Source organism: Papilio xuthus, unplaced genomic scaffold, assembly GCF_000836235.2.
Source record: "Papilio xuthus unplaced genomic scaffold, Pxut_1.1 DF829129.1, whole genome shotgun sequence".
NCBI classification, from domain to species: domain Eukaryota; kingdom Metazoa; phylum Arthropoda; class Insecta; order Lepidoptera; family Papilionidae; genus Papilio; species Papilio xuthus.
Window position 1 is genome coordinate 3069898 of NW_013529520.1, and position 24092 is coordinate 3093989.

The 24092-nt window shown below is 33.7% G+C and overlaps 2 protein-coding genes across 3 annotated transcripts in view; both read right to left on the bottom strand.

Moving 5' to 3' along the window:
- Positions 1-949: 949 nt before the first annotated feature.
- LOC106120321 (uncharacterized) lies at positions 950-5952 on the bottom strand. The gene is made up of 8 exons (XM_013315642.1): positions 5892-5952; positions 5627-5749; positions 4762-4954; positions 4381-4454; positions 4221-4313; positions 3649-4139; positions 1424-1499; positions 950-1123 (listed from the first exon to the last, which is right to left on the bottom strand). Exons 4-8 carry the CDS (start codon positions 4447-4449, stop codon positions 950-952), a joined length of 903 nt encoding a protein of 300 aa, XP_013171096.1. The 5' UTR covers positions 4450-4454; positions 4762-4954; positions 5627-5749; positions 5892-5952.
- A 4508-nt stretch (positions 5953-10460) lies between these two features.
- qless (decaprenyl diphosphate synthase subunit 1 qless) overlaps positions 10461-24092 on the bottom strand; it is a 37830-nt gene continuing 24198 nt past the window's right edge. For both annotated transcript variants that reach the window (XM_013316486.1, XM_013316495.1), the window contains exons 5-8: positions 14046-14135; positions 12618-12749; positions 12062-12256; positions 10461-11797 (exon numbers count right to left, since the gene is read on the bottom strand). In XM_013316486.1, coding sequence (XP_013171940.1) covers positions 11576-11797; positions 12062-12256; positions 12618-12749; positions 14046-14135 — 639 coding nt within the window. In that variant the 3' untranslated portion in view covers positions 10461-11575. The remainder of the gene's footprint in view (positions 11798-12061; positions 12257-12617; positions 12750-14045; positions 14136-24092) is intronic.

Consider the following 24092-nt stretch of genomic DNA (forward strand, 5'->3'; position numbering starts at 1 on the left):
CATAAAAAATTAATGAACAACACTATATACGACGCGCGGGCAAAGACGGTCTCTATATTGACATTTGAATGTTGTTCTTGCATTGGCCTCTTTTAATATGAGATAGAACTTAATTATTTTAGTTTAAACTCTTATTATTTAAAATTGAGGCGTAATAATATTTCTGCTTAGATTGATGAGCGTTATCAATAGTCTCAACCGACGAGCATTTATAATTGTAGCAGAGTTGAGATAGTTGTACCAAGATGTTAAATGAAAGTCCGTAGTCCCTGCCCTACCCCTAGCGGTTACTAAAACACGTGTCTGATATGCATCGGTTAATATTTTGCGTACTACGAGAGAATGTATGACGCTACCTCAGTTCAAGGGCAAACTTCAGCGCCGACACTCACTAATGAAAAAGCTTTTATTCTCGTCTCGAGCTTTACTGAAGTTGTTTAGTAGCTGTCTTGTTTACAGTTCAATGTCGGTTAACATAGTAGTCAAATAATGTCGACTTAATTTGATACCTTAAACCCTGTTACTGTCCAGTTTGATTGATGTTGTACATATTTATTAAATATAATATTATAAAGGCTAAATAATGATAGTATAATATATAACGTGTATTACGAATTACATTTCCAACCAAAATACTCAAACGTAAGTACTGTTAGGAAGGAAATCCGACACTGTGCCGGTGTATCAGCGCAACACTAGCCTTATTAAAATATTAACGTTTATGTCCCCTCACTAATGAATCTGACACTTGACTTGGTAACGAAAGCACGCCATTCACGCTAAAGGATTCTAACTAATAATGTCTAAAAGTACTAAGAAGTATCAAGTTATAATAATAAACTTACTTTTTGTACCTTTTCATGATTTTCCGAAAAAAATGTCACATTTTAATTTAGTATGACGATTAGTACCTAGTATCTAAATGTTAAATCCAAGTATCAGGTGCAAATTAACATAATTTATGTAAATTCTCTTTGTCCAGTGGCGGCATGTAAAGTAGCTGCGCGAGGTTGTTCCTGGCGTAGCGGCCGCGCTGCGGTGCGCCGTGCCCCGGCCGGCCCCACCACGATGACCACGTCGCGTGGTGACGAACCACTCTCTCCGCAGAGTCTCTCCTGCTCTCCTGGTAACATAGAAGTAAAATTATAACAAATTAATTTGAGAAAACCTCTATCGTCTCTACATTTTTCGCTGTTTTTTCGTATTACTTAGGACAACTACTGCTACCAATCATTTATAGGATATACTATATATTTCTTACGGTGAAGGAAAACATCGTGATGCGACCTGTACATAACTTTATCTGGGTAGGGTAGGCTGCGATCACCTCGGTGGCAACTTAATTTTTTTCTCTGTTTACTTATACTTCGGTACATTTAAATCCTGATATTAAACTTAATTAATACAGACAAATAACACATACTTCCTTAAGTACGGATTTCGCCCGCATTTGCTGTTTCAACTGTTTTAAGTAGTCAACATCCAATATTTCGCGCCATCTAAAAAGTCACCAATAAAAATTACGTTATATTTTGTTATACATTATTTCATATTATTTGTAAAGACGTATACATTTTCTCTACATAATTCGATACAGCGATTTTCACTCATTGTTTCCAAGCAAAATTAAAAAAGAAAGCGTCCTGAGTCACGTATGTATGCGAAATGTCACCGCGTGGGCGTATCCCGACGTTTAGTATTATTAAAAAAAAAATATTAGTCAAAGTAAAAATTAGGATAGATTTAGAATCACTTATCATATCCTTAAAAATACTTTTGATTTACCGTGTATTTTAAACAAAAAAAAATCGTGTATCACTTAGATACAAAACAAATCGCAATCGTGTTACACCTTGTGCTAAGATCAGACGTGTAATGCAATTTTTGTTCGATTTAAATTTTTCAAACTTAATAGTTTGGTTAATATCATCGTCAAACGTATGAAATTTTCTTTACACTAACTTCATTCACTAGCCGGTAAACTTCTTTGAACCTTAATCGCAATTAAGAAAGTGGCAAAGCTATCAATAAAACTTTCGCATGGGCCATAAAAAAATATTTATGTCCTACCGAAATGATCAAAGGGCTAAAATTCATATGTTCATATAACTCCACCCATAGAAAGCTAAGAATGATGCAATACCGTCAGATCGATGATCGCTTGACATTCTTGTTGCCAGGGTGTGTTCTTACTCATACAAACAATACAAACATCACACGTCTACGTGTACAAATAGTATTGTCCGAATAGAATGAATAACGAATCATTGTTAGCACCCGACTGCGACTACAAAAGAAGTGATTTATTTTATACCAGTATCAATTACTATACTGTATTTCTTTATGCATCATACATGTCTTCATGCAGTGTAATCTGTTCCTTTAAAATGCCAGTGTCTACATGAATTTCGTCATCGCGCGTTTTTAATAATAAAGAAATTTGATAAATTTCCGCATGCATTAGCTTCCGTCAATATCGGTTCACCCGTTTCTGAATTAGCAAAAACAATTGCGGACGTGGAGCGAGACAGACAAAAATGTAAACAATAGGTTTTTAATTCATGTTCACGAAATATGTTTTTTTCAATATTACATACACACACACTTCAATTTTATTACTTTTATAAATATAATTTCTATATTGTCATTCCTTTAAAAAAAGAGATAATAATATTTTTCCTAAGGTACTTATATTTCAGTGTAAAAACTCACAATTCTTAAAGACGGCGTCCAATAGTACAGAGTTGTACACTTTTCTCCTCCGCGCACAACAATTAGGCTTTATCTATTATGTATTTAGTTTTTCCATAAATTAAATTAATATTAAATTAGGTATTTGTTAATCTAAAGCTATTGATGAGAAAAGAATCTTTTACATTACAAAACGTTTGATTGATGAGCTACTAAGTATCATATTGCCAGTTTACGAAAGATTATAATATTTTTTGTATGAAACGCCGGAGGGACATAGCATTTAGAAAATTTTACATCACCTATTATGAGTTGCGTGTTAAATTAATATCTACAACAATTTAACCAAAAGTCAAAGTATTTTATTAACCTTAATAGTTGTTTTCATTAAAATTGGCACTTATTTAATCTATACTAATATTATAAAGAAGAAACATTTGTTAGTTTGAATTGACATCGAATAGACTGCTAAACTACTAAACTGATTTAAAAAATCATTCATCGTTGGGAAGCGACACTGTCCCCAGGTGACAGGATATATTTATTACGAATTTTACTTTTCATTTTGTTACGTTTTCATATTTGATATGTTTTTAAAAGCGAACGTTCTTTGGATAATTAACTTTACTTTTGAATGAAATATCTTTCATCAGACCCTTCTTCTGACAAAAAATAAAATAAATAATCATTCATTAGTCAATACATATATTACGATATAAAAGTTCAAAGTTTATCATAAAAAATACGTAAAAAGAAAAGGTCAAATGCGACTACATGATGATTAAAGAATTCTTTTTAAGTGTTACGCAGATTCGCCATAAAGCGCAATGTTACATAATCAAAGAATGCCTGTGGCAACACCAGAGATGTCAAGTTGTATTCAATTAAATGACAAAGGATAATGGTCTTTTGTGACTTTGTTAGCATTTAAAAATTACAAATCGATTCAATACTTACTGACACGTCTGCTCCGGGGGTCGTGTCACGTCGCTAGATGGCAATGTACGCGCGCCTACTCGCCTGCCCCGAGCCAGCAGTGGTACAAGTTCTATACCTCCTGTCATTCGCTGTATTGTACCTTCCGGTGTTGGCTTTTTCTCTATTGCATTTGCAGCATTGTCAATATCATCGACAATAGATTTCGTATCCCGCCGTCCATTGCACAATCGTTTAACTTTACCTTGCCGATGAGTTTTATTACCGTTATAAAGACCATTTGATTCTTTTAACGGACTATCGCAGACTTTTCCCGCATCTATGTTAATATTTGGACTTGATTGGTTTGAAATGTCTGGTAATTTTTCTATCGTTGAAGATTTATTCTGTCCATCTGACCCTCGGTCTTTCAAATCATCATCTCTCTTTACAACTGGCAAAGTAAGCGAAGATCTTTTGTAACCATTGTGTTCTCCTTTTAATTTGTCAAACATTTCGTTGTTTGTCCATCCCTGTAAATTATATTTAAAGATGTATTTAAAACCAACCTTTCTAGTAGGATAACAAGAATTACATTCGTACAATAAACGTACCATAGATTTAGAAAAATTCAAACCGATATTTCGAGGGTTCCTCCAAACTACACCACCGGGTCCTGGTTTTCCCCAAGGGCCTGCCATAGTATGCTGGAATAAAGATCAAATATGAACAAACAGCGCCTATTTATATGCGTAAAAACTAGAAGAAACTTACCATTTTACGCTCATACTCTAAGTTGTGTCTCATCTCATCTCTAATTACTTTATTTCTCTCTTCAACCATGTTATCTAAAAACATAAATACATTGAATAGACTTAAGAAGATTGCGATACGGCTTACACGCCGCGGGCGACTTGTACGCATTATTGTATAATATTACAAAACCATTTATCATAAACATACAAGCAAGTAGATGTCACATGTCAGTTAAGAATTAAAATACACGTATAAATCAAAAGTATACTCTAAGTATACAAATATTATACTTTCTAGTTTCTGATATTTTAAATGTTAATTTTCTATTGTTAAGGTGTAATGTAGTGAGGTATGAAAATTTTCTTATTTAAAAGTATAATTTTGATTAAATTTCTGAACCTAATATTTCTTTGTATCTCTTCTTTTGGTCTGCGGTTTGTTTGTATCGTATGTCGTTGTCAACGGCGCGGCGTAGTTGCTCCGCGAAGAACAGCTGTGGGTCCTCTCGCAGACGAACAGGGGCGCGCGCGGTGCGCGTGGCACGCCTTTTAGGGGAAGACCAACGACGCCACTCTTCATACCCCGCTATGCCCTGAAATGTTAAAATTATGTTCATTTGCTTCTTCTTTGGCAATAACTGCGAAATGCAAATTACACAACAACAGTTTTTGATTTCCTGATAACATAAATGATTACTAAAATCAACAAAATTTACATCGAATCGTATAATCTTACACTTTACGATAAGCCGTTCGACTTTAATTAATTTAAAAGTGACATTTTATTGTTTAACCTTTAAATTCTTATCAATGGGAAATATCGCTATAATTGCCAAACATCGTGTAACTAAATACTTTGAGTTAATATGCGACACACAGACGAGTGTTTCGTCAGTGTACTCACTGGATGGGGACACTTTTTAATCGCCATTTTTACGTCATCAATTGACATAAAACACAGGGCGACTGACCTTATATAGATTTATTGCAAAATTTTAGTGGTGACCGATGACATAAAAAGACTGTCACTGAGATGCGACGAGTCTTAAATGAAATAAAATCTTGTAGAAACATGTCTCGACAACATTCTTTTATAACATAATGTACAACAGAACTCAACAAAAGTAATAAGAATAGAAAAAAGTTTTCCTTTACGAAAGTAGTCTCACCCATGCTTTTGATCACTATAAATTGCGTGAAATTGAGTTATGCGCGGACTCTGCTCTCATGCAGACATGTATTTATTACTAATAAATTAATAGAACCTTTATCTCATCATCAGGGTAAATGCCGCGAGCTCGTATATCGGTGAAGCGGAAGCCGTGCTTGTTGGGCGCGCCGCCGCCCGGCTTCCCCCACGGCTCGTATGACGCCAGCTCCTTCAGAGCCTAAACAAATACACGAGAAGATACCTTTAGTAATCTGCATATAGTTAAACAAGTAAACAATCACGCTATTTGAATCGGCTAGTGTAAACTTTGAAATGGAACAAAAAATAAAATAACAATGAAACGAAATAACGTTATTTACCTCATTCTTCCAAATAAAACTCAGATTTACCTGTGAAAATGTAAAAAATTAATAGTTAGCGAATAGAAAACTACCTTCCTCTGCTGCTCAAATTTCTCCGTACGCCGTTGTTGGCGTCGTTGTTGTGCGATGTTCTCTCCCTCCACCCGCGCTCGCACAGCCGCACGTCGCCGCGCCGACCTTGAAGTAGGTACACTTAGCCTTCTGAAAACATCACACGTAACAATAACTATTCCGTTCGGGCTTTTCAGCTCTTCTACTTTTATTCCTTTTTTCTACTAACATTGAAAAAAACTGAAATCAATTATCTCGAACTATTTCTACTTATCAGCGGTATTTTGAAAGAAAATTTTTAACTGGTTCAAATTTAATCGATCAAAGTAGTTATAGTAAAACATGATCTATTGTTAAGAGGGTACTCGAATAATTTTTACATTCCGTTTCATGAAAGTAATTAAAAACTATATCTGATCTAAAATCTTTTTCACGTTAATCACGTTAATCGTGTAAATTATAAGCAATTAAATAGCCATATTTTCATTGTAATTGTAATTCGTACTTCTATTACATAAGCATTATACAAGGAACTTCGATAAAGAATGCACTTAGCTCCCGCGTCTCTATTAACCTGACTCATCAGTTGTCGCGGTGTGATCTAATCTCAATAGAAAGCGGAGGATAACGTAACTTGCAAATTAAGTCAATCTTGTTTTACATATTTAGGCTTATAATCTAAATTACCGATTAAATTATCACAAATTTATTAAAATTTAATTATTGACATAAAAAAGTCAGCTAGAAAATGTTAAAATTGAGAGCTTTATATTTATTTCAAAATACGGAAAAGTGATGCATAATTAACACATATTTTAATGTTTATCGATAAAAATAAAATGTAAATAGTCACAACAGATATTCAAACAAATAGTCTCGATATCGAAGCGTAGAAAGCACAATATAAGGACCATATCTATCGCTAAATAAAATTTACATAATTTTTAGACCTCCTTTAAATAAATACTTAAACGCTTACATAAATCGATGTCAAACTTTTACATATAGATAAAGTATATTAGCATTTTTATTGCTTCCGTTACACGTATAAATATTTTATATTATTAATTTTTTTAAATCTTACTTACTATAATGTTATAAATGCGCATGTGTGATGGATGGATGTTTGATTGAAGGTATCTCCACAACGTCAGAACGAATCGCGATAAAATTTGGCATAGATGTAGAACATAGTTTGGAAGACCATTTATTTTTCTAGCTAATTTTAATTAAGAATCAAAAATACCAACCTTCTTAACTGATATGTCTTCGATGCAAACATTTACACATCGAGTTCTCATAACTTAAAAAAATTGTAGCCAAACTTGTAATCATTAATGAATGTCACACATTTTCACTATTATCACAAGTGCAATAAAGTTAATTAATTAAAAAATTGAGCTTAAGCTCTGAATGTCGTAATCGATATCAATTGAACAATGTAAGGATTAGAAAGCTCTTGCAATCGTTTTGATTGAGCTTTCGCAAATAACTGGCAACTTCTGATTCTGAAACGACCTCGTGTAAATCGTGAAGGTATGCACGCTACAGCACGCGTTTCCATTACAAACAATACGACGACACGATATTTTTTTTCGTAAACATTTTTCTTTTCGGACCTTATTTTGAATAAGCTGTTATAAGATTAAATGCCAGATTTCTAAAAAGTACAATATTTGTCTAAGAAAAGGTTTTTAATGTTATGATTCGTATCGTTAATATCACAATCTTTGTAAGTGACGTGTTATGTCAATCATTATGCCATTTACTTACTTCTAATTTTAAGTTGAATAAAGCCTAATAAATGGGTATTGTCTTTTAATATATCAATTTATTCAACTTAAAATTAGAAGTAAGTAGAGACATGTCAACATTGTTGTAACACTAACCAGTTTAAATATTTGTACTTAAATAACGTTTTACTTACATGTTTTTCATTGACATTGTACGAATTGTATATCAAAGAACTGTATAGCTTACGGAAACTAACTACAAATAATGTCTAGTTTGAATAACATAACGTTGCTTTTCAAATTAACTAAATGTCACATGTCGCATTTATAAGTTTTCATAACATCACTAAAATAACTTTGATATTTGTATTTTTACAAACATCTAATCAATCAATAAAAAATTATAATATAATTAAACTGTATAGAACAACTTAAAATCATTTAGTAAAGACCTGATCCTATCAAAGCTAGAATATAACTGAATACGCTCATGATATTTATCGCTTGATACAGACACGATGCAAACATTCATTAGGGTACTTGAATAAAACACCCTTATTTAGGTCACCTTATGGACGTATAATGTAAATAAAATTAACACTTCCAATGTAAATTGAAGAGTGCTTACAATCGCCTTAATTAAAGGTAGCTAGTAGTGTAAATTATTTGGAAATATTGAAAGTTTTTTGATTCATTTTATGACTATTCTAAAGGCGCCTTATGAAATTTAAGTTCTTAATTCTCGATTAACTTATACTCTATTTAGGAAGAACGAATATTATTTTTTATATGTTTGGTATATGTAAATATAAACTTAAAAGTAAATAAATTTAACACCAAGTTATATACTTTAATTACATAAATTCGGTATAACAAACTATTTTCATACACATGGCAATGTCGCGTCCGCCATTAACTTGGAAATGCGCAATGTTTCGGAAAGTTAACTAAATACGATACGCAATATTTTTTGCATGCAATACAATCACTAGTGCAGAGTTATTGCCGGGCCCTTTTACTTCTATTGATCTTAGTCACGATATAATACTGATATTGATAGTGAAACGAATAAGTATTGTACATAAGTAGAAGAAAGTATTGCACAGTTTCAGTGATACGATTATAAAAGTGTCTTAATTGTATCAATCTTCTTTATTTAAGTAGTTTTTTTTTGAAAATAGACTTTATCTAATAATATTACAGTTTAATTTTGATTGTCCTTAGTTATTTTGGAGTGCCCTAGTTTTGAGGTGCTTCTAAAATCGTCCATGTCATTTTTGTGTTGGCATTCATTTGGTCCTGCCGGTGCCGGGCGCGGGCGATCGATTGCCGCAAGCACAACGATTTGTTTTCTACATATCATAAATAACTTTCGTAAAGTACTGTCATATTAAAAGTCTGAGTATTAATGAATTATACAGTTTTTTGTCCTTTAATTTGGATGATAAGATCATTTGAAAAATAAACTGTTACTTGCTATTTAAAGCTTAAAAACTTACATAATTTCTTGCCAAGACTTACATATAGTTTGGTCGATAACAATATAAAACGCCTGATTATTTTAAATATTAATTTTGGAAAGTAAAATTTGGCTAGTAAAATAAAGAAGCGCCTGATTGTTCTGGATAGCAATTTTGAACTAAATTGATTTTGCAACACACAAATATAAACTCTACCAAAGAAGGACCTTAACATTGCCGAAGGATTAATTTAAATCCACTTTCCTTTATCGATTAAAGGTCGGCGTATCTGCTATTGCGGATGTCTACGTTTCCCTTTTTTTTACCGAATTCAGCAGACCGCTTGTTCGTTTGCAATCCTTATGATATAAGAAACCATTTTTATATTTTTAAACAACTTGGGTGCGGCAGGTAAGTAACAACTAGATATGCACAATATTTTAATATTTTCTACTTAATTTAACTATTGAGAAAAAAAATAAACTACCTTCCCTACCTTACCTACTAATATGTGTGTCGGTGTTACTTTGGTTAAAATGAAACGCGAAAATGAAATAAAACAATCATTTGTAACTAATATTTATAAAATAATTCATGATTTATCATTTTACAAAGTAATCATATTTACAAACAGTATAATCTACATACATGACTAAATATGTATATAAATAAAATTCATTGACTCCCATTGTTTTTAACATTTAATGTACATGAAACATACAACACAACGACATTTTGCAGAATCCGACACAATGGCCAGACCCATTCACGGGATCATTAATACGAAATAAAAACAAACGAAAAAAAGAAAATGAAAAAAAAAAAACAAACACACACAACACAAAACAATAAACCGACACCGTAAGTAAAAATATGTATTCAAAAACAACATTATACGATGGGTTAAAACAATCAAACTATCAACTAGAGCCTCTATATTTTTTTTAAAAAACATTTTCTCGTAAAATATTCGAAACTAAAATTGAAATATATAATGGAATTCAATTAATAATTAATACATAAAAATACTTGTGTCTCCGCTGTTTCTCGTGTGATGGTCATTATGTCGGTTTGTGCATGTTTTACAAATGAAAACTTCATTTTAATTTCAAGCAAACACAACTCACAAGTTGTAGATTGCACTTAAATTATATTTCAATGTCAATAGAATGTTCTAAATTATAACAAAGTACATAGCATCAATTGCATTATTTACAATTTTTAACTAAACGCTACATAAATCGTTATTCCGTTAGTTCCTAAAGGGCTTCGACAATTTTGTCTAGAATATTCATTGTGCAAATTCGTATAAAAATAATAACTAAGAATTTAATACTATCAAAAAGAACAATACATAGAACACATTGTGTTATTTGTATACTAAAGAAATTGAGGTAATTGGTTCATGAAGATACATCGGGTAACTAGCCCAATGACTTCCAGTATTTACAGAGTACATTTTGGAAAGGGAACTCGAAATGGAATTATTGTTCATAATGTTTACAACGGTTTGTTAAATTTTCATTACAGGTACATCACTAGAACTAAAACTAAGCGGAAAAATTGCACAAAACAATATAGAGAGATAGAATGGACATAAATTTATCGTCTATATACATTCGAAGTATTAGCTCGTTCTTGTGCGTACGTTGTGCACGCACATGCGCACACACATGCGCACGCACATGCGCACGCACATGCGCATGCGCACGCGCACGCAGCGGTATTTGGTAACGAGGAGTCACACACGCTTACACTATGCCGACATTTGCGTAACACTTTACGTTGATACTTTCAAACGATAACTTAACATAAATCAGGTCACACAAAAAGATATGAAAAGCAAATAAAGAAAAAAAAATATACTATATCTTTATATAAATATTTTAATTTTTAAATATATCAATATACTAGTCTACATATGTGTGTATATAGATTATAATTCTTGGGCACATTTAACTTGTCGTAAAATATGTACGATAACATATCGTCATGTAACTCACGCACACGCAAACAGACACACAAGCCGCACGATCACAAAGTCTTCATCACTAGTGACTGAGCTCTAACACGCAAACATTAATACAAACAAACCTAGCTATACTTCAACTACGACAAAAAAAGTATCCAAAATTCACAATTTTTATATTCCTTTATTCAACGATAAAGGTCATGCGTTCATTTCTAAATACTCTTAGGAGTGCATATAAGAGACATTCTATTATATAAACCAAAGAGTATTTGGAAAATTCGGGAGCCGACCCGTTTAATTGTAACACGTTTCTAACGCGATATTATATCGCGGGACTCTATATAGAATGTTCGCATTCATTCTATACTATAACCAACAGCGGGCTTTCAGACTCTCGATGTTGCGTCGCTCATGTGAGCGAGTGCTAGAACTTTGGATGCCTTTCTATAGGTTTATTTAGTGAGGCTACTTGATCCTGTTGAGCACGAGGTCGGTGGTGACGACGAGGGCCTTCTGGTAGGGCGAGTCGGTGAGGTCCGCGGCGAGGCGCGCCGCCTCCACGCCGTGCTTGCGCGCCAGGAACCGCGTCTGCTCCAGCCCGCGCGACTTGTGCACCAGCTCGAACGCCTTCTCCACGTCGCCCGCCTCTTGGAATCGCCTCATTATCATCGGGTTCAGTTCTGGATACTGGAAAATTTAAACAAATCTTGTTAAAATATGTTAAACGACACAAGTCACTAAATGTCAGTTTCTGAGACCAAAATCCCCGCTTAAAATATATTGTTATCTCTGTTTTCTCAAAGATTGACAAGGATGATGATATGTCTTCTACAGAAATTTTGGTCTCAGAAACCAACGGTAAGAAGTGAAGTGTATAAAAGTAAACAAGACAGATAATTATACAACAAATGGCAAAGGACTTATAAAAAAGTATCGGTGTATGTTACTTACTTTTTCGCAAGCGAATAGTACGGGGGCAGTGGCGAGGCCGAGGCGCAGATCGGCGGCTGTGGGCTTGCCCATGGCCTGCGCAGAGGATACGAAGTCCAGCAAGTCGTCCACCAGCTGGAACGACAGTCCGAGGTTGCGCCCGTACTGGAACGCCAGCTCGCTCGTCGCCTCGTCCGCGCCGCTCAGCAGCGCCACCTATTAACAAAATACTTCGCTACAGCGCCATCTATAATAAGATATAGCTCCTAATGTACTACTATTATAAAAGCACCTCTTATTTACTACAACGCCATCTATATTGATACGAATTGACAGAATGTTAATGTCACCAGTAGGAACTCGAAATTTAAAAAAAAACTAACGAACAAGTATGTGGCTGTCTAATAAACGTTAGCATCAGCAATAAGATATAGATAGATGTTTTGTATTGAACTCGATACGAAACAACTTCAAGGCGAGGTGGCTACCCTACGTTGCTCTAATGCCATGTTATTATTCTATACCAGGTCTCGACAACTTTAAGATAGAGTTTAAAAACAAAACGAAGTGTAATTACCGCTTTGACAGAGTTGGCGATGAGCGAGGCGGTCTTGCGGTATGTCTTGGTGAGGTAGTGCGCGAACCGCTCGTTCTCAGTCTCCTTGCTACCGAGCTGCATGAACTCGCCCTGCACCAGGTCCGTCACCACCTGGACAACACACAAACACAATATAAATAAAGAATTATCAAAAATTACCGTAACATTTTTTGTCACTCGAATTAAAATAACAATCTTAACAGCGCAATAGGCAGTAGCTTCTTCCAGTCTGTAGTAGAACATCAATCATACAAATATTTTGCATTTTTTTTTAACTTGCAAGCTTTTCATTGTTTTTTCAGCTTAAAAGACACATCCATCACTTTTTTACACTCTTTATAAGAAAGCGTAATTACTAATTAGTTATTTTATTACGATAGGTAATCGCACTTCGTTTCAGGACAATGCTACACGTTTCCCAAGTCTATTAAAAAAAACAACTGCCTCACCGACTAAGGCGAGGCATAATTTTTCTACGCATAATTTACAGTTATTTTTGGCTATTACAATGATATATAAATTAATTCTACTTAGTTTTCCATAACGAGTTTTATATGACATAGTTCGGTTAACAATATATTTTTAATCTGTTATGACGGCATATAAACTATGGAATTATATTTAACGTTATACAAAAATGGAAGATAAAATTTTCCAACCGGAGACAAAATGTTCAGGATGACAAATTCAATGTGATTTATTCAACCAAATTAAAATCAAGCTGTGAATTAATTCAAGGTTTATAGGCGTTTTGTTGCTAAAATTATAATAAAAACCATTTTAAGATGTCATCCGTGTATTGGTCATATGACTTTTGAGTAGATTAGACACAGAGAAAATGAAAAATAAATGTACAAAATATTGCTTCAAACAATCGTATCAAACAATGATAAACATCAAAATAACCAATCAACAAATTATTTAGCTTCTCGTTAGATTGCAAGAATCACGTGAGAATAACACAATGGCGGGATGTTAAAATTATCGATGTTTAAGACATTTAACCTCAATGGATTAATCAATACAAGTACTTGGATTAATCAAAACGTATAGAGTTGTCTAGAAACGATTACATATCCATTGTATTCTTATAAATATTCGTAAATGAAGGGCACAAGCTGCATGCAATAAGGACTTTACAGCGAGCGGAAAAACACTAGCGTGTTTTTTTTAAATTGCTGAATAACTACAACTTTTAAAGATAGAAGTCTACATCGATTACTCTTTTTACTGCATTCTTATTGATTCGCCTTAATCTAAATTGAATTAGGTGCTAATTAAGATTAGGATGTCCTTTTTACTATGCTTCTAATTTTGGTAACTGTACCTTTGAGGCTACCATTTTTGAGATCTGCCTTTTAGTTATTATATTAATGTAGTATTTAATTTAGCCGTATAATAGCTTACCTGGCTAAGTACGAGCGTGACTTCATCACTGCGCAAGCGAGCTATCATCATCGACGCCACGGCGAGGATGAAGTCGCCGGCCATCGCCACCTGAAAGCACAACATTCACATTAATCTTTAAAATGAATCATTTATTACTTACTCACCAACACCTATAATTTTGAAATATTTGCGGTATACACATAAGTTTACGCATACATCACTCACTGCGTAACGATTGTCTGTAAGACATGACCACATTCGTTACACATGTTATAACACTAACAGTGGGTTTCTAAGAAATAATCTTTGTTTAAAACATATTTTTATCTCTATTTTGTCAAAAACAATGACAGGGATGACGATATGTTTTAACAGAGATATTGGTCTCAGAAACCTAAGGTAAAAATGTCACATCTATGACTTTCTACAAAAATCAAATAAGTTAATATTAAGATTCAAATGACTATAAAATTATCAACATTTAAAAACTTGACAGCGGCAAGTGGAGTAATATTTAATAAAAATAAACGTAATGAATCGTGCAGATCAACATCAGTTTTGTACCTATGTATACATTCTAGTTCATAACACTTTGTATTTAAAAAGCAATTTGCTGTTTTGAGGCCGTGATTAAAATCAGTTCAATGACAACTACATGCGGTTTGGCCGGCCTAGAACTAAGACGTAAATATTAGGTAATGTTAGACCAATGTACACTTTGCAAAACACTTAGTACTGTACTAAGGACACTAGTTACTACTTCTTTGATTTGCATACTTGATAGAGTTCAAATAGATCATAATTTTATATAACTTTGTTCAAGTTTTAAGGCAAAATACAAAAACAATTTGTTAAATGACATCGATTTAAATAATATGTTGCGGAAATATATAATATTTGAGCATAAAAACTTATTCTCACGACAGTTAAGTCAGTCTTTTGTACTTTAAAGTTTACGTTGTTGAACAAGTTATAAAAAAATATGTTTTAAGAATTCATTTTCTTTACACAAGACTATTAAACGAGACGATATTTTCCAGACTTTTCAACTTGTTTTGGAGCAAATGTTTTTTTTAAATTGTCGTTATTAATTCAGTAATTAAATATCAACAAGTATTTTTAACAGTCGTGACGTTTATCAACGGTAGTTTCTTTAGGAAGCAAGAAGTAGGTACTATAAATAATTGTTATGTGTACCAGTGGCGCTCATTTCTCCGGCTGCCATCAAGAATGTGTAGAAAGTTGTGATGCGGCGGCATACTAATGCAGAGTGCGGCCGTTTCGCCCGTGCCGCGCCGCCCCGGCCACGGACCGCGCGCGTCACGGCGACCAACAATACCAAGATAAAAGGGACAGTCCCAAAATACAAATTAAAAAAAAATTATCTTCATTATCACTACTAGATAAAGCTCATTCTTTTGGGACAAATTCGGAAAAGCTGTATTCAAAATGTTCACTAGTAATATGAGTTATGTTCTAAGATTTAAACATATCATAACCATATTTCAGAAGAGTACAACCTAAAAAGCGTGAAGTAATTTGAATAGCTCTGGCAATAACGTTTAATATCATAGCCACCCTACACAATTGTACTCTACAGGATGATACTGGTAATACTTATTACAGCCTGCGATGTTATAGTTTTTAGCTAAGTGTGTTCTTGATATCCCCACTTCTTTAGTATCCGCATAATTCCCGGCGCTAGCCTGGCAACCCTAGCAGGCATGCCGCTCATTAACAAACACTGGACACTGGTTAGCCTACATCCAGTGACCGGCTTATGCGCACCTACTTACGGACGAGCGGGAACTGAGCGCATTAAATCAAATTCGCTATCGGATATTTAACCCACTTACCGACTACCGACAACCGAAATCAATAGGTCGGCCTTGCGGCTACTTCCGAACGAAGAGCTATTGCAGCTCGGATGGGTCGCCGCTTGCCAATGCCAGACACAGTAATAAGATCATTCAACTATTTCGAAAGCTAATTTACGGATGCCGTATTACAACTCACAATACTATAAATTATTTCATTACACATTTATTTGCATAACTTTACATTGCTTTGCTTTTAATTATATTGTCTTATTTTAACACGTTATATTTAATTGTATGAAAAGTTTTTGTTTCTTTTTACAAAAACTCAAAGAAAATTTATAAAATTAACAAGAACAAATACTAATCAATTGTAGCTGTAACTAATTGAAGCAACTAAAATTTTAAAGTATAAAATTGCAAAATAATTTCTTATTAAATTGATCGAATTGAAAAATTTAATATAAAAAGGATGAAAAATTTTCTTGATAACTATGAAAAAAATTGTGCAAAAATAATAAAACAACATACAAAAAATTCTAATTTATTCATTATAATAATGTAAATTTACAAGAAAGTGAAAGCAAAATGATGCGAATGGCAATTTTCCTCGAGTACATCACTCGGCAGTGGGGGAGGGGTCCGGCGTGTCCGGGTCCACAGTGACGTCACAGAGAGCTATGTCTCATTAAATATTAGCACAAGCTAACAGCTAGTTTACGCTCCCATACAGCGCTAACATAAGAATCAACATATTAAAATATTGAAGACTTCATTATAATAATGAATAACAATTCCAAGACCATCTGCGCACGTAACGTTTCGCCGATGAATCAATAATCGATAAATCTTACATTTGCATAAATATTCAGTTAGTTCTTTTCGATTTGATAACCATCAGAGAGACAAGTCAAACGGGGGGTTGCTTTAGCAATGGCCATAATTAAATTTTAAAGTTCACTAGTGCTAACAGGCTTGCTTAATCTTGTAAATTAAAATGAGAACCCACGAATTACCTTTTTCCTAGATTTGTATACACTGACAAAGATGTATATAATTTTACTATTAGATTTATCACTGTATTTCACGTAAAACATCTTCAATTTAAAATTATTTTTTAGCAATAGAAAGTATAAATTATTAATCTCATAGAGTGGACAAAAACAGTTTTTGAGCAAGTAATAATTAAGGTCAGTTTTTTAGTGCGTGTGAGTAATCTAATTAATTTAATTGCTAAGAGTAATTGCTATGTATAAAACCGTAGATTAAGTAAATTCGCGATGTTTATTTAAAAGATTTTTATAACGGTTGTTTCAGATGTGTTTTGATTGTGTTTAGAAATTACTCTTGTTTTGTAGGAGTGAATACGATTGTGACTTATAATGCAGTAGTCTATTGAATACTTGGAAAGTATTATAAACAATAAGATTTTGTATACATGATAAAGATATTATTTGGACAAGGAATATGAGAACCGTAAGGGAAGGCGGCAATGGTGCGGTTCGGTGCGCAAATCGCACGCATTAGCACACTTTCTGCCGCAGCTCACGAATCGCAGCAAAAACGCTGCCGTTACGCGCGTGCGCCGCCAACACGTAACTAACGTGACGACGAACCAAATAATTACATTAACAACTGTAAACGTGAAATAGAACTAACTTTATTTGTTATCAACTTTAATCATCGTTTTTAATACGATTTATAAAATATACAATCGATTTTAATGCTTGAGATTTACTATTGAGTATTTTAATTAAAAATAGCATTCCCGACAATAATTGCAATCAACAATATCGGTACAATTGTCCAAAGAATGATGATAAGTCAAAATAATGACGTAAAAGTTAACTTAAAGGCAATTTGTGACAACTACCATGTACACTTTAGATCGGGATTTATCATGAGATGTTACAATAGCTAGAAATCTGGAACGAAGTGAGTAAACAAAAAAGATAGACATCCATACGAGTATCTATGTGAAAAACGCAATTCACATTGTTTACAATGTGCCATTAGACTTATATGCAGAGAGTAAAAAATCAAGCAGGTTTCTTTAAGAAAATCGACGTGTCATCAAAAGCCAGTTATTTCGGGCGTCTGCGATACCAGCTGTAGTCATGACGCATGATAAGAGTGAAAGGCTTACACGAGAACGCGTCGAAAGTGCCTAACACGAGCCACATGAATAATTTACAAAAATCTCTACGATTTCACGGTAACTTAATTCCGACGGCGTCAACGTTTCTATTCTATTTCATTAATTTGCACCGGTGTTTCGTTATGACATTAAAGTGACCGCAGATCAAAGGATACTAATAGAGGGCACTTCGTATTTTATTAATTTTCACAACTCTTTAAAAACTTGTAATGTAAATCGTATTCTAAGAAAACTTGGTTTCAATTCAATGAAGATAAATTAAAAACAAGAAAGTAATGTTTACATTAACGACGAAACGCTCTAACAAGTGGCACATCCGCGAGTTGTAGACATTTGCAACATTCCAAAGCGGATCTTGTGGTGTAGTGCCAACTCCACTTTTGTTACGAGCGTCTGAGCGGAGTGCTTTCGCAACATAGCCTTGACAGTGGTGGAAGGCAGATGGCGGACGGAAGGTGAATGTGGTGGGATGTGTGTCGCGCGCCCGACCTTGCCTCCCCCTCCACCTTACCCCATCCACTTCAAAGCCCAACCTAAGCTCACTGTATCACGATGTACAAGAAACGTAACACAGCATCATTATTATGTCTATGAATCTCTTGATGTATCTACCTTTTGCGTAACTTGCATTTATAGTGTTATAAATAGAATATGTCTGAAAATAAAAATTTAATTATGCAAATGTAATTGTTATTTAAATATTAGTCGTAGTAGCAAATCAGGTATTTTACAATAGTAAAAGTCTGTATCTTGAGAACTTAGGTTGATCAAAACAATGCATTCATAATATTGTTTCATAAATGCCGTAAGCGTATTTAACATAAATGAGTTCTAATATAACTAAGGTTTTTTTTTAATATTATATTTACTAAAATAACCTGTAAATATTAAAATTTGACAGTGAAAGGTTTTCGAATGTGAAACTTTTAAAAAATATTCGTTTATTACCAAGATTTATTTTAATATAAAATAATAAACACAAATTGATATTCGCGATCAAAGTATATTCGAATTACCGTCGATCGAGTGTTTCGTATCGAGTGAGCGGCTGACCCGCGCCCGGTGCGATGTGATTGCGAAACATGCAAGCACGCCAGCGATTAGGGGCCAACGAGAGAGCCATCGTTTCGAAACACCTGACTTTATACAGACGTGTACCGGCAAAAATCTGGTTTTGCCGAAATAACCACGAACCGTGCTACTACTTACGTATAAGTTTAGCGGTGCAATCAAAATACGAGTAGATATAGGAATGTGCGAGCGATTTTTTCAAGTAACCTACAGGTTAATAACTCTTTCATATAAGGCTGTGGATGTTAGAGTGTAAAAAATTATAATCAAGCCTTGAGAGTTCAAATTACGTCGATTCGCGCAATAGCTTTTAGTGTCTAGAAGAAGTACTTATGCATAACTGTTTAGTAAACTTATATATTATCTATGTTTGTAATCGTTTAGCGTGTCCTATATTGATAAGTGTCATGAATCGACTCCGTTAGAAGTCATGCAATATAATCAAATGACTCAACCTTTAACTAGATATGAGGAGGGGCAGGTAAATAACCTTGACATGTGGAAGCCGAAAAAAGTTTTCACAACAACGTGGTGAAACAGATTGCGACACAATTCGACTAGTTTTTTTAATCGAATTCAATGTAAAATAGAATTTTCTTTTAGATTATCATATGTTGGTCAAGATTTATTATAGAAATAAGTTACAAAAGTTTGGTTTATTCACATTCATTGCTAATACCTTATATCTAATTAGGTAAATTAATGAAAAGATATTGATTATTCCATTGATATTACACTATCATAGCGATGGCTAAAGTAAATAACTAGTGTATAAATTAAAAAAAGTTTTTTACTTGTAATAAAAAAACAGAATAGCATTAATAAAACTATTAACTTACAATGCGAAATTTACTAACATAATAATGTGTGTGTATATCAATTATAAAGGTTGTAGTTTCCACCAGAGAGCGAAACAGCCGCGCGCGGCCTTTCGCACCATAAAGTACTGTTATTGCTACCAGTTCAACACTGTTTATCAAACACGGCCACATCACAGGTGGGTCAAGCAAGGAAAGTGTTGAACGAATTTTGCTTTCAACGGTACGATGCCATCTTCCAAGTGCCAATAGAAAGTAATAGTTAACCTGTTTGTTTATTTTAATACGCTAATTCTTCAGATTTGTATTGTAAATTGCTATAGCTTTATATTTAGGATGTCATCTGTGTTTTAAATAAATAAAAAACAGCGTTGAGTATTTGATTCCTAACCCGTTAGAACGATTGAGCATTAGTACATTTCACGTCTATTAATCTCGGTACAAATAGTGATCAGTTACGGATATATGTATATCGTGTTGCAAACATGATCGATGTGTATTCGCCTAGGGCCAGCACTGCAACTTATTTTACGAAATAACTTGCTTACCTATTTTTGCCCGAGTGACAATAAAGTAATTTTTAACCTTCATATTATATCTTACTGACATTTACGTTTATTTACTTCGAAACTTTGTATTTGAAAGTATAAACTCATGAAAACAACTAGTACTTGTATATACCACTCGAATGTATTTAACAAAATCAGCATTGTTTTGTGTTTGACAAAACAATTTGAAACAAAGCATTGTACTTAGTTAAGTTATTGTAACTTTCATATGAAAGACTTCAACGATTTCACTATTCATATTTCCTTTATCAAAACTTAATTAAAATACTTACATCGGTTTCTGTAATAAATACAAAGCTTAATTAGATGTATAATATTGCTATTTAATAAAAGAGAAAGTGTTTTACATAATTTGATATTACTAAATAAAACTTTTTAAGTAAGCATATCGAATTTAGACATTATTTTAATGTTTGGCAGTATAAATAATAAAGCGGATTGTTGTAAAGCATATTAATTGAATGTTGTAACGAGTCATCGTAAAGTTTAAAGACTTTTATTTACTTCTTGTTCATTTTCCTGTCACAGTTCTGGAGTATTGTTTAATGAATGTAAAAATTCGACTTTCACGACATTCCAGTTTAAAGCTAATTTGTGTGTCTGATTTTTTGTGTCCAATTTAATGTGACTGCATATTTACATAATTTATATGTATTTCTTTTATTCTATTAACTATATAGAATGTAGATATAAGATTTCTTCTGAAGATGAGAGCAACAAGAATAAAAATCGATAAGTTTTTAATCAGATAAGAGATTAAAAGGCCACCTCCGTGTTGGCATAATAAAGTAATTATGAAAACCCCTAAAACATATAAAATTATGATTAATTGCGATTATAAAAACTAGGTAGTATACAAATAAGGGAATACAAAAGGTTCGTATACTGAGCCTTAATGTCAGACAAAGCGTAATTACTTACGTCAGTGGGAAAAGAAAGTGTCAATTCCATAACAGATTTCCCCAAATAAGAATGTGCTTCACGAAATTAATATTGTAAGTTAACTTCGATTGAAGAGTTAAATTAAATTTTATATGATTCAATGGAATATCAGATGTTGCAATCGTAAAACAATTAATTTAGAATAGCTGTAATTCTTAAACAATATTAACTAAAGTTTATCGTTTTTGTTATTATATTTTTAATCTTATGTTTCAAAATACAAAGTCTGATGCCGATTTGGTCCTTAGCTTTATATACTACGTACAGCATACATTAAACCTCAACAATTACGTCATTAACACTTAAAAGTTTTTATATGCAGAAAATTGTCGTATCATTTTGATTAAACCACTGAAGCGAATTGAATATAAAGATTTAGAATCTATTGGAATCGATATTATATTATAAATGAAGACTCCGCTCCCCTCCATTAGTCTACGACTACCGCATGGTGAAAGTCACCGCGCGATGACCGTCCTTCACAGCAGGCTAGCCTGTCCGCCGCCGTGCTTTACAAACTATCATTCATTAACTATTTTACAACGTTTAAGTTAATGTTAACTTATAACAGTCCATTAAATATTAATCACGAAACAAAAAATAAAATCAGGTATATTTTTTTGCTTATTAAAATCAGAAATTGGAAAAACCAATGAATAATGGTGTTATGCCAGTTGTTTTTTGGAATGCGGTCAAGTTAAAGGAGAGGTCGGCAGACAGGGCAATAGAGTTGCGTCACGTTAGCCACTACAATATAAAACTATGTCCTACAATACAACGGGCATACGAACACTGATATGTATCATACATAATAATATTCCAGACGCGTACTATTCAATTAAAACTCGGTATTCCGCGGCATAGCAGACCGCTGAACAATAAGTTCGCGACATATTCTGAACAATGGTCACAGATACGATAGGAATCGGCAATACGAAGCTGACGTTGACGGCGCGGCACATCCTTGACAACGTGGCCTATTGTAGCATTCTTTTATTTAAATCGCGTTAAAACGCAAACGAACAACAGTTCATTGACCAGGATTTTTTGTTATTATGCAATAAAATATTTTATTGACATAAAAGAAACTAAGCGATTAATTTTCATCACGTAATTACGTGATGGTATTTAAACAAAGCTTCGCATGCGCATAGCAACATCTCACATGGTTATCATCAAACAGACACGCCCTGATATCGTAGGCGACTCAAAGTTTACACATCTACCCGTAAATGGCGGGTTTAAATAAACGCTGTTCAAAAAATCAACATATAAATTTTATGACATAACTCAAATACAGGTTATTAGAACTCTGGCTGAGCCTTAGCGGTAAGAAAACATCCGCGAGTATGTGCAAATTAGTTTTCGCATTTTCATACAATATCATGGAAATAAAATGATAATTAATGTGTCAAGAGCAGTTCGCTTAAATCACATTAGCAGTTTCTCGTTGTCAAATATTTTACATGAGTTGTAAAGTGTTAATTACCAGTGGGATTATAAGTACGTTACAGTATTAGCATTTGTTACTGGAATGACTTGACCGCTGACATAAATGTCATCAGCCATAAATGTACCAGAGCTGCAGAAACCGACAGGAAGCAACGTGAATGACATTATAAGCTTGTAATCGATTCCTATGAACGTGTGAGATCACATCAGCGCGCGCCGCACCGCATTCGTACTGGGCATTTTTTCGTGAAGGACGGCTGCCAACGCGGAGCGCGTACAAGTTACGTTAATAAGACGAACGAGATTCCACTGCAATAGGTTCCGATCTAATGGGGCCTCCGTGTCTCTACGCAGGATCGTCCTTTGTTTCATACCGTTTCTATTCAAATTAGTTTAAGGCGAGGGAATACCAATGAACGATCCATATCATTTGGGAATTCTATTGTATAGATTTAAATACACTGATAAAACTGTGCCTTTGAAACCGAACGTGTAGAGTTATAACGTTTTATAAAGTTACGGTTATTACCAAGAAGAAATAAATACACAACCATTCAGTGTATAGGAATTTCGCGTATGTGTCATGTCAAACAATAAAATCACATTAGATTATTCCCACGTAATTTTTTATTTTTATCTTGATTTGATCAAATAAGAGCATAAAGTATGAAAAAAGAAAAATGCAGTATTCTTTTTGTAAAATAAGAAAATCAGTTTAATTCAGTAAACGATCACCGGTATTAAATAAAAGTGACCCCGATCGTATATTGTGTCAGGCCTTACGAAAACCGCCTTGACAAACCTAATGGACGGAATAGCTTTAACAAATATATTTATTTAAAGAGGGAATTATTGCACAACGATCGTGTCGAAGCGTAATACTACATGCACGTACTCCATTTGCATGACAGCCGACATCGATATACCGAGGAACTGTACTACAGATTTAGCTGCACGAAATTAACCGCTCATTTAGGCTATTGGTAAAATGTTGTTATTGAAATATAAACACAGCAGTTATTAATTACATGTTCATTATTGATTTTACAAAATGACTAACTTTCGCCCAAGACTGTCGGCGCGGATAAGTAGCATATGTTTTCTTCCGGACTATGTTCTACATATATGCCACATTTCAACGAGATCTATGCAGCCGTTCTGGAGATACCTTCTAATAAACATCCATACGTCCATACAAACGTTCGCATTTATACTTTATTAGTAAGAAGTAAGATATT